Below are 14,445 nucleotides of genomic sequence, written 5' to 3'. Positions count from 1 at the left end.
AAAAATGAAGTATAGTTTCGATACAAATCAAATAAAAACAAAAATTTATTTTAAAAAAATTAACAAATTACTTATTTGCTTTGATCCATTTGAGTAATTCATAATGACAATAATCTGAAGTAGCATCTTTTGGTGTTTCTCCTTGCGAAGTGAAATCATTAAGTGAAGCTCCTTTACTTATCAAATATTTCACCAAAGAAAGGTTTCCACTTTGGCAAGCGCTGACAATTGGTACTTTACGTTTGTTTCTGACTTTAACTTTATCGCCAAGTTTCTCAACTAAGCATTTTACAGCAGATAAACAACCTCTTGCGCAAGCAATGATTAAAGGAGTTTCGCTGTTATGATTTGTACGAGTAATAAGTACACCACATTCTTCTGCAAGGTAGATAAGTGACTCTGTGCTATTACCCATCGCTGCATAATGCAATGCGTTATTTCCTGATGAATCTGAATCGTGCATGTTAATTCCATTGTCATTAAGAAGCTTCAATATATCTATACTTCCGCATTTGGCTGCTAACATTAGCGGCGTAACACCATTATTATTTACAGCATCTAAAATGATGCCGTGTGCGTATGAATACTTAACAATATCTACTGAATTGTACATTGCAGCGATGTGCATCGGTACGTTTCCTTCTGAATCCTCTCTTTTGAACATATTACATTCATTATCAAGCATTTTGCAAATCGATAAGCTGCCACCAGCTGCAGCATAGTGTATTACATTCATACCTCTGGAATCTTTGAAATCTAAGTTAACTCCAACATTAATTAAATAATCTACGATTTTTTCGGCATGGAAGTAAGCGGCAACGCATATCATTGGAGGACCATATGATAAAAATTCTGGAACTTTGTATGAAATAGCAAAGTGAATATCTTGAATTTGAACATTTGAATTTATTTCAATAAATTTATCAACATCATCTGCAAAAATAGCGTCCAATCCAGCTAGAATTGCTTTCTCTAGCCGCTCTTCTTGATCAATTATTTTTGCCTCTTCCTCACTCATGTTTAAGGGGAAAAGTGACAAAAATTCATTTTGGTATTTTATGCCTCTGTATGTGAAATCGGATCAATTACTTAGATGAATTCGGCTGAACTATATGAAGAGAACATATTCATTTATTAATACTACCAAAGTCGTACATATTAATTTTATCTTTATTATTCATTCGTTGAGCAATGATATAGTTTGAAATGGTTATGATACCGTCTCACTTTATTAATACAGGATAATTTAACTCCAAATTCTTTTATTTTTATAATTCTCAAAGATATATTTAGCCCTTTTTCAATATCTCTGCAATAATTAATAAGTCCATAAGATGGAGCAGTTAATGGGAAAATGAAACCAAAAATTGAGAGCAGTAGGCAAATTGTAACGAATATGTTAGTGATACGTTTGAAAAACCTTCCGTAAGAATGTATTAGTTGAATGTGAGCTTCTAGAAAGGTCGATTTCTATGGTATATATTTGTGGAAAAAAAAATTGGAAAAATTTCCATATTAAAAAAAGTTATGATTACGATAGTAGACTTCTATTGTCTTTATTTATTTATTACGCAATAAACAATCTATTTAACAAACAAGGGGGATGGTAGGTAATGGTTTGAAACCGATGGATAAGATCGGAATCTCATCAGCATTACTATCAGATGAATCGGAATTTCTTTCGGAGTATAAAGGCTTTTGAACAAAGGGTGGATTTGGTCTTTTAATTCTTGCAGCAATGTCAGCAGGTCTCATTGTAAAAACGCCAAGGAATGGGCTTTCTTTATATTCGATAGAGCTAGATAAATCAAAGTTATGCCATAAATTACTCATATTGTTGTATACTTTTTCCAAAAGCCAGGAAAAAAATTAAATTTGTTAAAACAGAAAAACTCCTTCAATTTAGGCGACGGTTGATTTCAAAATTTGAAGCTGTTTTGACGGTTGATTTTTGGTGATCACTCTACCGTTATTTTCAAATTGAATACTGCCAAAAATTTTTCCAATAATGAGATCATAAATACATTGAATGCCAATAATAACTAATGTTTCGAAAAATTGAATGAAGTAAAAAATATTGACATTCAAAACTAATCTTTTGATTAAAAAACTTTCGAAATGAAAACAACGTTGAAATGGAAAGTTATTTGTAGATCATATACAATATAAATATTACAAGAAACTCACCAAATAAAATTATAAACAATTTCAAAGGGATGTCTGACATAAAAAAAATAAAACTTAATATTTATGATGTATAGTGCTTTCATAATCATGACTATATAATCATGAATTCTATTCAATTTGGAGATAAAGCTCTCAAATTGTTTCATTTAGAGGTTAGTTGTATATATCATATCTCTTTCTTTTTAATTTCTTCCTCACAAAAATTTTTGAACAATAACTATTTTATGTGTTTTAAATCTGTTATTTGTAAATCAAATAAGGTGTTATACTATTTTTCTATATTAAAACCCAAAAATTTTCTAACCTCATGCAAAATTTTGTCACTTTTTAAAATTGACTCGTTCTCTCTTTCTAAAATCAGAACTTCGTCATATAAGATTATAATCTTTGAATTTTAAAAGATTCTATCCTCTTACTCCACAACTTGGCAAGTTCTTTAGATATAACCAATCAATTAGCATCTTTAGACTCATAATTTTCGAAATTCAGATTTATTACTGGTATAATCTAACGTCTCTCTGCATTCATTCCGCTTTACTTTAGGATTCGTTAAACCCGCTGTTATTTCTTAACTCTCAAAGAACGATCATGAAAATTCAAAGGTAACTAAACTCCTTTCGCCGATCCGATTTGCTCCATATTTAAAATATAGCTTGCATATGTAGAAGAAAAGCTAATTTTGAAGTACGCCCGAAATCCACCAACAGGATTTCGAGCTACTAAAAAGGTACTTTTAAATGTGATTTTTTTTATAAAAAATTAAATTTATTTTAAGATCAGACTAAAAACTAATTTTATGGAAAATTAGGGTTGTTAGATTCCCGACGATAGGTGTCTTGGAAGATTTGCCTGGTGTCATCATAGTGTCTTTAAATCAAAAATTTTATTTTGGAGTTAGTTTTATTGATTTTTCAATAAAAAACATTTCGAAAACAAGAAAATAAAACGATAAAATATTTATATTTTATATAAGGATCTTATATATTTAAAATAAATATCATTTTATTTTTTTCATTGGTGTCTGTCAAACCATAATACACTATTCAAAAATTCAATGTCTCTTGCGGTTTCAAAAGACACCTTCAAATTGAACGATAGCACAGACACTATTGAATTTTACCCATTTTATTTAGTTTTTACCCTTTTTATTATTAAGAATTAATGACTGAAACAGCCGTTTTGCTATGACCTCAATCACTTTTATTTATTATTTTAAATATTATTTAATTTTATTATTTGAATAGGCCAACTTATATTTGAGAAGCTCAATTTGAGACCACTTAATACATTGAAATATAATAAATATTGAAATATTAAAAAGTGTATTTCAAAAAATTGAAATTCTAAAAATTTATAATACTGAAATTGAGACAAATTAATAAATTCAATGTGTTTTTTTTTGAAATAACTCTCAAATATTATTTTTTTGTTTATTTAATGATGAATAAATATGATTGCTTTAGTCAATCATAAAAACTAATTTAAGTTTAAAATAATGAAAGGATAATTTGATCGTTTTTTAAAATACAATTATTTTTGATGATTTGCAAGAATCTTTAAAAAGAATATAATATAGGTTCTATTTTTGTAAAATTTATCCAAATCATTTATTACATAAATTACGATTAAAACGATGAAAGAACCAAAAAGTGTGTTTTGTGTTTTGTTGTTGCGTGTTGGATGCGGGATCCTGTTATTTCCGAAATCGACAAAAAATTTGGAAATTTAATTTCCGAAATCGAAATTATATTAATGTTTTTAATATTCTTATATCAAAAGGATTAAAGTTCATTAAGAGAAAAACAATTCTTCTTCTTCAATCTATTGGCGCATTTATTTCTACACGCCAATAAGGAAGGGAAAATTATAAGACACCATGGTGTCTTCAAAACGCTAATTTTTGATATTTTTAACAACCCTATGGAAAATCTATATCGACAAATTTATTACTTATTGGGTATATAGATTTTTTGATTATGGCGATTATGTCTGATATGCTTCCAATAAGCCAAAACAGTGTTTTGGAAGTGATTAAATACAAAAAAATCTGGCGATGCTTTACGTGGCAAATAGTCGAATGGTTATTACCCCTTACTATTGGGTACCGGGGACGCTAGTTCGAAACTGATGCACTATATTTTTTTACAAAATGCGTTTATGAGGACGAGTAGGGGTAATTTTAGCTAAAAGTGACACACCTGTAAAAAGTGACACACCCGTGAAGAGTGCGATTACCGATCGGTAATTTCGACAGTTTAGAATTTAAAATTTTTTATGGAACTGTTGCGAGTTTCATAAAGAATTTAAGGAATATAAGCAAAGATTTGAATCAAAATCTTAGACCTAAGCCGCTCGATTCGCTCGCGGCTTCCGCGAATTACAGATCAGCAAAGATTTGAATCAAAATCTTCGAACTAAGCCGATCGCTTCGCTCGCGGCTTTCTTTATTATTTTAAATTTGCATATTTCCATCAAAAGTTCATAAGGTAAAAAATTTCGTTTATTTTTACTAAGAAAAAAAAGGTTTTTGATAATAAATTTATTTTATTTCGAAAAAGTAGCAATAATCGTAAAAGGGTATTGATAGGCTTGCTAAAGTAACTAATTTTAGCTGTCAAATACTTTTGTATTTTGAAGTAAATTAGTATAAATTTGATATTATTTTTATTTCGAAAAAGTAACAATAATCGTAAAAGGGTATTGATAGGCTTGCTAAAGTAACTAATTTTAGCTGTCAAATACTTTTGTATTTTGAAGTAAATTAGTATAAATTTGTTTTTACTTTTATTTCGAAAAAGTAGCAATAATCGTAAAAGGGTATTGATAGGCTTGCTAAAGTAACTAATTTTAACTGTCAAATACTTTTGTATTTTGAAGTAAATTAGTATAAATTTGATATTATTTTAACTCCCTTTGAAAACCTCAATTTTCCATACAGAGGGAACGGGAATAGCATCCAATATTCCCTGAGAATGGTTGCGCATTCTCAGTTCCCTCTATATTTCGAACGAAGCTCTCATCGGTCTTTTTTTTTAATACTAAACGTTTTTTTTCCCTGTCACTTTTAGCTAAAATTTGGGTTTGCCAATCATCGAGTGATATGCGAAAAAAACTTTTTTATTCTATTAATGATAATAAATATATTAGCCATATTAAAACTTTTCATTTTTTAAAACTCATAGAAATACGTTTGATATTCTTCATTAAGAACATATAAAAACGAGTATAATTATCATAATCTGTTAATTTACAATATAAATGCTTTTCTGCTTGTAGTAAATATCAAATAAGAAAATAATAACATTATAAATTTTTCAAATAAGAATATATTATCTAGCATCTAAGCATGAAGATATTTAGAATTTGGATATCTAAATTCTGCTTAGATTACTTTCAAAATATAAGTCAATAATCTTTGATTTTATTAAACGCTAATATTGGATAGTATATTTTCACAATTTAATTGTAGTTAGATAAATGATAATTCATGTAACTCATTGATTTCGATCAAAAGTTATATTCACCTTGTTAAAAAAAAACTGGGTGCTTACCGATTTGAAAATATTGCCTTTGAACCCCACGACATAACCAGTAGGCTAAACGTACAGTGATTTTTTTTATAAATTCTAGTATAAAATACTTCCCGCAGGGCATTTGTTTAATTATTTCACATTCTGATGACATAATTTTTAATATCATAGATAATGAAAGCGAAAAATATATAAAAATCGACAAACATGTTATAATGAATTGAGAGCTTTACATGTCAAAAAACAAATTTCATACTGATTTCTATAAAAGGTATCTTTATTATAGAAGTGTAAGCTATATCTGTTTGTTTTTTTTTTATTATAACAAATTCAAAATTCTCTTATAAGGACTAGATGAAATCTGTATTACTAAATCATTAGCTAAATGAAGGTTCAAATAGAAAGTAAATATCAATTTATATGATACTGAAACCAAATAGTTCTTTTAATAAAAGATAACACGCTGAAAATTATGAGAGAGGGTCAAAGTTGCTATTTGTCACTTTTCCACAAGAATATAATGGGGAAAAAGTTATCATATAGTTGATCTCATTCACTGAGGTGAGAGATGCATGTAGTTTAAGAGTATGCACTTTTGTCACCTACTCTGAAAATTATTGAGTATTTGCAAATCTCAAAAATCTATTGGTGAATTTGGCTCAACTTTTAAAATTATAACATCCATATCAAATCATAAAAGCAGACAAAAATTAAAGCCAAACCTATCGGCCAATTTTTTTTTGATATTTTGATTTTTGAGGTATACTTTTAAAAGTGGATTTAAAGCACTTATGAAAAAACATTAACTTCTGTCGTTATGATTATTGATTTCGACAATAATGATTTTAATCTTTGATTATCAAAACACTAAAGTCATCTTTTTAACATTTGCTTGGTAGCATTAACTCAAGTCTAAAGTACTATTTTATGTGGAACTCTTAGAATTTTTGTATTCATTGTACACGCTGAAATAGTACCATTAAAGTTATGGCGGACTTTCAAAAAATAGTTTGGTCACCTTTGAAAATTCATCAATAATTTATCGTTTGATCTTGAATCATGTTTATTTGATTAAGGCATGAGATAGTTTTGTATATCCTTATTGTTTTACGATCTAATTTTTAATAATTTCTGAAAAATTTATGAAAATTTTAATATCTGGCCATGTTACCTGGATAAACATATGGTTATTTCATTTTGGAGATAAAAATATTATGTAACAAAAGTAACTTTTTACTTTGCTTAAGATTACATACAAATATAAGAAAAAATATTTCATATTGCAGGAGATCTTCGAGCGCTGCGTGGAGAACGATTAGTTTCTGGATGTATTACTTGTTTTAAGTTAAATTTGCCTAAATTTAGCGTATAACTTTTTAATTCAATATCATAGCGCTTTTGGCGAGGTTTATAAAGTTTCGCATCTCTAACTTTTGGTGTAGGATTAGCCACATCCGGTCGTTTTGCAAATTTTTCAACTCCATTTAATTCTTTTTGTCTTTTGATCTCTAGATTATGTATTTCGCGATCTCTGTAATCGTTGAGGCCTTCAATTTGCTTATTTTGATTTGCTTTGAGAGATTCGAAAGCTTTTTGCATTTCTCTAAACAACTGTTGTCTGGCTTCTTTTGTTTCTTGTGCTTCAAGCTTATCTGCTCTAATTCTCATTGCATCTGCTTCATCAAACATTCCAGCTTCTGCATATTTATTTTCTACAATTCTGAGATTGAGTAACTGACGTGATGGCTTCGCAAATGGATTAATTTGCTGTGGTGAGTTCCATTTTTCCTCAAATTCTTGATCTTCTTGAGAAATTTTTTCATTTAACTGATTTTTCAAGACATTGAACTCTGCCAGTTTATATCTGATCAATTTATCGTATTTTTCGTTGATTTCTCTGATTTTGTTCTGTGCAAACATCAGTTTATCTTTAGTTCCGTATTGAACATCAGCTGCTTGTGATTTTGTGATGATTTGTAAGTTCTGTGATGCCTGCTGATATCTTTTTGCAGCTTTATAGTTGCGATGTTCAATTGCTTTAGGAATACATTGATTAATATATTCTTCAACGGATTCTATATAATCATCCGGAGGTAATTGATTCTTTTCTGCTATGCCACTAACAAATTCTTCGTATTGATCGAAATCAAAGTCTTCATCACTGGAAAAAGTATTATTTCTGCTAATTGGTGATCTTGGTGACTTATTAAAGTTACGAGATGAAATTTTTGGTTCTGTAACTGCATAAATTTGCTGATTTGATAACCGTCCTTTAGATGTATTTGTGCTCAATAATTTGTTACTAATTTTTGATTGAACTGTACTTTTAAATGTTGACTCACTGTCATCACTTTTAAGAGAATCCGAGAGAACTGCATATTTATTTTGTGTTAACGTTTGAGTTGATTTTTTTATTGGTTTTTCATTTATTTCATCTGAATAGTACGACTCTTCTTCATCGTAGTATTCACTATATTCTTCATCTTTTGTTTTATTCGCGTGATCATTCTTTTGCATGAAAACAAAATTGTAACGAAAAAATTCTTACGTTGTAAACATTTCAATCTGAATTTTTATCATGTGTTTCTCACCAACGCAATGCTTACATTCTTAATTTTATTAAATTTTTCTTTCTATGATTGAAAATTCTTACATGTTTAAAGGTGACCAAACTATTTTTTGAAAGTCCGCCATAACTTTAATGGTACTATTTCAGCGTGTACAATGAATACAAAAATTCTAAGAGTTCCACATAAAATAGTACTTTAGACTTGAGTTAATGCTACCAAGCAAATGTTAAAAAGATGACTTTAGTGTTTTGATAATCAAAGATTAAAATCATTATTGTCGAAATCAATAATCATAACGACAGAAGTTAATGTTTTTTCATAAGTGCTTTAAATCCACTTTTAAAAGTATACCTCAAAAATCAAAATATCAAAAAAAAATTGGCCGATAGGTTTGGCTTTAATTTTTGTCTGCTTTTATGATTTGATATGGATGTTATAATTTTAAAAGTTGAGCCAAATTCACCAATAGATTTTTGAGATTTGCAAATACTCAATAATTTTCAGCGTGTTATCTTTTATTAAAAGAACTATTTGGTTTCAGTATCATATAAATTGATATTTACTTTCTATTTGAACCTTCATTTAGCTAATGATTTAGTAATACAGATTTCATCTAGTCCTTATAAGAGAATTTTGAATTTGTTATAATAAAAAAAAACAAACAGATATAGCTTACACTTCTATAATAAAGATACCTTTTATAGAAATCAGTATGAAATGTGTTTTGGCTTATTGGAAGCATATCAGACATAATCGCCATAATCAAAAAATCTATATACCCAATAAGTAATAAATTTGTCGATATAGATTTTCCATAAAATTAGTTTTTAGTCTGATCTTAAAATAAATTTAATTTTTTATAAAAAAAATCACATTTAAAAGTACCTTTTTAGTAGCTCGAAATCCTGTTGGTGGATTTCGGGCGTACTTCAAAATTAGCTTTTCTTCTACATATGCAAGCTATATTTTAAATATGGAGCAAATCGGATCGGCGAAAGGAGTTTAGTTACCTTTTCATGTTTTTAGATTTAGAAATTCTGGTGTAAGATATAATGAGCAAGTAGTATAGCTCTACCATCATTGGTTCTATCTTTCATGAATTTCGATTTTTAGTTCATATATTTCTCAAAATCTATAAACTTTTCATTGAAAAAGAACTCTTGATTTCCCATTTTCTCTTATTATGTAGATGAAAAGTCATAAGAAAAAAAATATTAAAAAATATAAACTATTCAACAAAATCATATTTATAACGAAACTAATTTTAGCAGCATCCCTTCTTATCCTGCTTCTCTTTGAGTTGTTGATCTTCATATAAGTTATGAGATGCCAATTCGATAATCTTTTCTTTGAGCGAAGGCATTCCTTCACCGGTCTTTGCTGAAACCTGTATATGTTCATTGACGATATCCTTGTATCTTTCATCTTCTGGTGTAATGGCTTTATCTAAATCTGCTTTATTTCCTACTAAAATAATAGAAAATTTTTCTCCATTGAGTTTTTCGTACCATAATTTAATGGCATCGTATGATTCGGTTGAAGAAACATCGTAAACTAAAAGGATTAAATTAGATTTACGATACCAAGTGTTTACCATATTGTATGCAGTAGTGGATCCTGGAAGATCATTAAAGCTAAAGGTATATTTTTTGGCTTCTGAATTTTGAAATTCACGCTCATAAAATGTCAATCCGAGTGTTGGCGTTAGATTTTCATTAAATTCATCGTTAGCAAGACGATAGACGATGCATGACTTTCCAACACTTGGCTCACCAAGAAAAGTAATCTTAAGCTTATTCTGTGAAGGATTTGCTTGTGACATAAAAATAATTTTGACAATATAAATTTTCCAAAAAATATTTAAAATATCCAACATCTTTTCTGGAAAACTGAAACAGAGCGAAAGCAATGGTATATCTTTGATTCTGTGCTGTTTAATTTAAGGGTTTCGTTTTGCTAAAATTGTCACTTTTATAGCATATTTGTTTTTGGATATTTTGCGAAACCAAAAAAAAAAACTATGATATACAATGTGTGTGTAAAGAAAATACTTTATTTACTAGTTAAAAAATCATTTGGTATTGATCAAGTTATTTTTTCTGGATAAGATATTATATGGATAATTGGATAGAAAATACAATTATATAATCTTGTACCTGGTTTAATTAAGCTAATTGTCATCAGAAACTTGTAATTTTTATGAATTTCAGATTTTCTTTTCATTACTGCTTTTCTTAATAGGTCAAGTTCTTATTTACGTTATAAAGTATGATATTTACAAATATCAAGTTATCGTGTTTTTTGAGAAATTATGAGAAACAAACAAAAATGAAAAAGATAGGAATAGCAATGAATAGTGATGTGGGTATAGAAAATGTAAGAGATATGAATGCAAAGCAATCAGTATTTAGGACATTGACCATAGATTTCGAAAAAAAAATGCTGCATATTGAGCGAAAACTATGATTATATTATAAGGCTGTCATTTAAAGCATAATGAAACTATTCCCTTTTCATTTTAATCGAATAAGATAGTAAAGATTTTTGAATTAGCTAGAAACTGATGAGATGTTTTCACAAATCAGATTTTTAATCTCTATAATGCATAATTCACTCAATATCTCAATTTTGATATTGCGAGATATTTTTGCTATCGGTTTCGCAATTTTGACACAATAGCAAGAGGGTTCTATATGCATTATTATCAACGTAGAATCTGAATATCATATCAGAAAATGTCGCAAATCTGACATTTACCCGACCAAATAGCAAAAATAATTGAATACTTTTCGCAAAAACTTTAAAAATCGATAAAAATATGAAATATAGATATTAAAGAGACTTTTTATATAATATTCATAAAGATTTTCCAAAAATATGATACCGCAAAATTAAAAAAGTGACGTCTTGAGTGGAGTCAAAGGTCGAAATTGCTAGCTAAATGTTTTTTTAGCGAAATTGCGTATTGTACGTTTTTTTCGCAAAACGAAACCCTTATTTAATTTCTTGAAAAATAAGTTTTCATCATTTTTTATCAAGATCTGTGTTATATCTTGAAAATGGAAAAAGCAATTGTATTTCCTCTTGCATTGTGGACGGAACAAACTGCAATAAACAGCTTTGCAGCAGCTAAATACTTATAATATTGTTCAATAAAATTAATATTTCGTATGTCTGTATATTTTCGGATTTATGACTATTGGCTCATGGATTTGCTTCTACATCTTTAAGATTAAAAACAGTTTCCAAAATGTTTCCTTTCAATGTGAATCAACATCCATTTGTTTATTCACATCAACAATTGTTAGATTTATCAATAAATCCATATTCTGGAAATAATTCACATCAATGCATGATTTAATTCATATTTCTGAAATTATTTGCAGCTTAATAATGAGTTGAACAAATGTGGTGAGAATGATGAAAAGCTGCATGTTCACTCAAGAGATTTTAGCAAGCTTCAGACTATTTGATCATATGTACGCAGATGTATGATAGAAATATTTCAAAATCCTGCTAATTCGAAAAAGGTTGAAAACACCCATTGGAAATAGTCAGATGACAAAGTTCTCGTAACCACAAGACATATAACTGTTATTGCAATAATCTATTGTGTCATCGATGGGTATTACCAATTAGAAAAATTTTCAAATATAACCTAGATTAAAAATTGGTATAAATGCAGAGATTAATATACGCCAAACTAAGAGTTATATGCGCATTAATGAAGAATGATGACACTTGATCGAAATTAGTGATATCAAGATTTACAAACTGTAATCTGACAAAAAAATTGAGAAAAAAGTATAATTAGTTGTATGTGTTTATTCAAAAAGTTGACGTTGTAGAATGAACGATTAAATATTTTAAATTATAGTAATGCCAAAACCTGATCCTTGCGAAATATTAGCTCAAAAAATTATTAGCGGAAACTATAAAAATGTCATAGTCTTAACGGGAGCTGGAATTTCAACTGCTGCTGGAATTCCAGATTTCAGATCTCCGGCAATTGGTATATATGCAACCTTAAAGTCAGCTTCTAGATTGAAATTTAGAGATCCGACATTCGTTTTTGACATTGATGTATTCATGGACGATCCAAAACCTTTTTGGTGGATATTTAGTCACCTTTGGCCAAAAGATTTATGGCCGAGACCCACCGAAATGCACTACTTTATTGGTTATCTAAACCAACTCGGTGTATTAAAGAGAGTTTACACGCAAAACGTTGATGGATTGGAAATACCAGGAGGCCTTCCAGAAGATAAGCTTGTCCAATGTCATGGAGCCCTTCCAACATGTCATTGCTGTGATTGCCATGCTGCAGTACCCTTAGCTGAATGTTTACGTCAAATTCAACCCAACTTTGAAAACAGAAGACTCAATATGACTAATGCTGTTGTTCCACATTGTCCAAGTTGTGATGGTGAACATGTTAAACCTGATGTTACATTTTTCGGTGAAGCGATGCCAGATAGATTCGAACAAACTTTGTATGAAGACTTCCACAGTTGCGATCTTTGTATAATTACTGGAACATCCCTTGGTGTATATCCATTTGCAGATCTAGTTGAAGAAGTTCCAGCCGGAATTCCAAGATTTGTCATCAACTATGACAAGGTTAAAGCGAAAGGAGGGAGATTAAGAGAAACATGGCATGCATTCAAGTCATGGTTGACTTTTGGATTCTTTAATTACTCTGGAGTTTTTGTATACGGAAAAGGAAAAGATTTCTTCATCGGAGGCGATTGCCAAGAAGCCGTCAAGAAAATTATTGCAAAAGCTAATCTTCAGACCCAATTTGAAGAATACAAAGCTTCATGTGCAAATATCCCATATCCTTTAAGAGCTGCTGCTGATGATAATCAGCAATAATTTGTTGGTCTAACTGAAAAAGTATAAAAAGCGCGTTTATTTAATTTTTACATTTTTTTCTTATTTTTTCGAAATTCAAAAAGGTTTTATTCTGGAAAAGAAAATATGAATACTTCAAAATTCTCAAAATTGCATATGCATTAAATTGCATTATCCAATCAAAATTTCTTATTTTTGAAACAATTGAGTTCTATCCAACTTAAGTTATATGTTTCCGCTTCATATTCAAGAGAGTTTATATAACAATAGGATCATTATTAAATTCTTTCATTGTTTTGTAAAGGAAAAGTAACATTTGTCTGAAAATTATTTACTAAACTTTACTGATTCAACCACAGTTTCATTTCCGCCAGATACGTCCTGGTCCCAATATACTAGTGTCACTATCTCTGAAGGTTTTCTATCTATTCCCTACGCCTGTTTTAAGAATTTTTCAAAGTTAATATATGTTTACCTTCCAGACTCGTTAACATCTATTGATAATGGTATTTTAATTGGAACTCAAGTTCGCTCATTTAAAATTCCAAGAGGAGTTAAATATTTATCAACCGATAATCCATTTGATGACACTCCGGGATTAGAGCATATAGATGTTGATCCAGAAAATCAAAATTATTGCTCAGTTGATGGAATTTTGTTTACCAAAGATATGAAAACATTGATTTATTTTCCTTCATCAAAAAACATCACATTTTATAACATTCCAAATGGTGTTATTGCTGCATCGCATGCCGCTTTTTCGAGACTTGTGTTTCTCAAAAATGTAGTTTTCCCTCAATCATTTTTGAAATTTGGTCAATATAACTTTCAGTCCTGCAATGTTTTAGAATCAATAATTGTATATAGAGATTATAGACAAAAGGAAATAATATACTCCTATGGCAACTTTATATATTCTACATTTAAAACCGATAACATTACTTATATATATTCAATAAGTTCATGTCCTACATATAGAGCATCTTACTATCTACCGCTTTCATTTATTACGCCAATAATTGTATTTTTCTTAACATGATTTTAAAATAAAAGGATTAATTATATTTATTATTAGTATTATTTACTCCGTTCGTTCTTGGAGATATTTTAAGCTCTAAAATACCGATAGATTCGATTATATAGATTGCCACTAAAATATAGTTAGCAACGCATGTTTTTTATGACGAAAATTAATACAGCAACTTGAAATTGAAATAGAAAACTCTTACTTATTCAATTTTTAACAAGACTTACAGCATTCATGAAGTTTCGGAAATTTGAAATTGCAATTCATCATAAATCCT

At 29.1% G+C, this 14,445-nt stretch overlaps 4 protein-coding genes across 4 annotated transcripts, besides 3 other annotated features; 1 reads left to right on the top strand and 3 right to left on the bottom strand.

Moving 5' to 3' along the window:
• Positions 1–60: 60 nt before the first annotated feature.
• Positions 61–1,855, bottom strand: TVAGG3_0365530 (spectrin binding; the record flags this gene model as incomplete). Its single annotated transcript, XM_001311769.1, has 1 exon — positions 68–1,018. One exon carries the CDS (start codon positions 1,016–1,018, stop codon positions 68–70), a length of 951 nt encoding a protein of 316 aa, XP_001311770.1.
• Positions 1,856–4,352: 2,497 nt separating this feature from the next.
• Positions 4,353–5,273: a mobile genetic element.
• A 1,019-nt stretch (positions 5,274–6,292) lies between these two features.
• Positions 6,293–6,325: a mobile genetic element.
• Positions 6,326–6,824: 499 nt separating this feature from the next.
• TVAGG3_0365500 (uncharacterized protein) lies at positions 6,825–8,292 on the bottom strand (the record flags this gene model as incomplete). The annotated part of the gene is made up of 1 exon (XM_001311770.1): positions 6,993–8,234. One exon carries the CDS (start codon positions 8,232–8,234, stop codon positions 6,993–6,995), a length of 1,242 nt encoding a protein of 413 aa, XP_001311771.1.
• Positions 8,293–8,376: 84 nt separating this feature from the next.
• Positions 8,377–9,301: a mobile genetic element.
• Positions 9,302–9,462: 161 nt separating this feature from the next.
• On the bottom strand, positions 9,463–10,125 carry TVAGG3_0365480 (GTPase protein; the record flags this gene model as incomplete). Its single annotated transcript, XM_001311771.2, has 1 exon — positions 9,552–10,109. One exon carries the CDS (start codon positions 10,107–10,109, stop codon positions 9,552–9,554), a length of 558 nt encoding a protein of 185 aa, XP_001311772.1.
• A 1,991-nt stretch (positions 10,126–12,116) lies between these two features.
• On the top strand, positions 12,117–14,176 carry TVAGG3_0365470 (NAD+ binding; the record flags this gene model as incomplete). Its single annotated transcript, XM_001311772.1, has 1 exon — positions 12,167–13,162. The coding sequence occupies one exon, from the start codon at positions 12,167–12,169 to the stop codon at positions 13,160–13,162; it is 996 nt and encodes a 331-aa protein (XP_001311773.1).
• Between the last annotated feature and the right edge of the window lie 269 nt (positions 14,177–14,445).

The sequence above is a fragment of the Trichomonas vaginalis genome, chromosome V, assembly GCF_026262505.1.
Source record: "Trichomonas vaginalis G3 chromosome V, whole genome shotgun sequence".
NCBI classification, from domain to species: domain Eukaryota; phylum Parabasalia; order Trichomonadida; family Trichomonadidae; genus Trichomonas; species Trichomonas vaginalis.
This window is presented reverse-complemented; position numbering and strand designations above follow the sequence as displayed.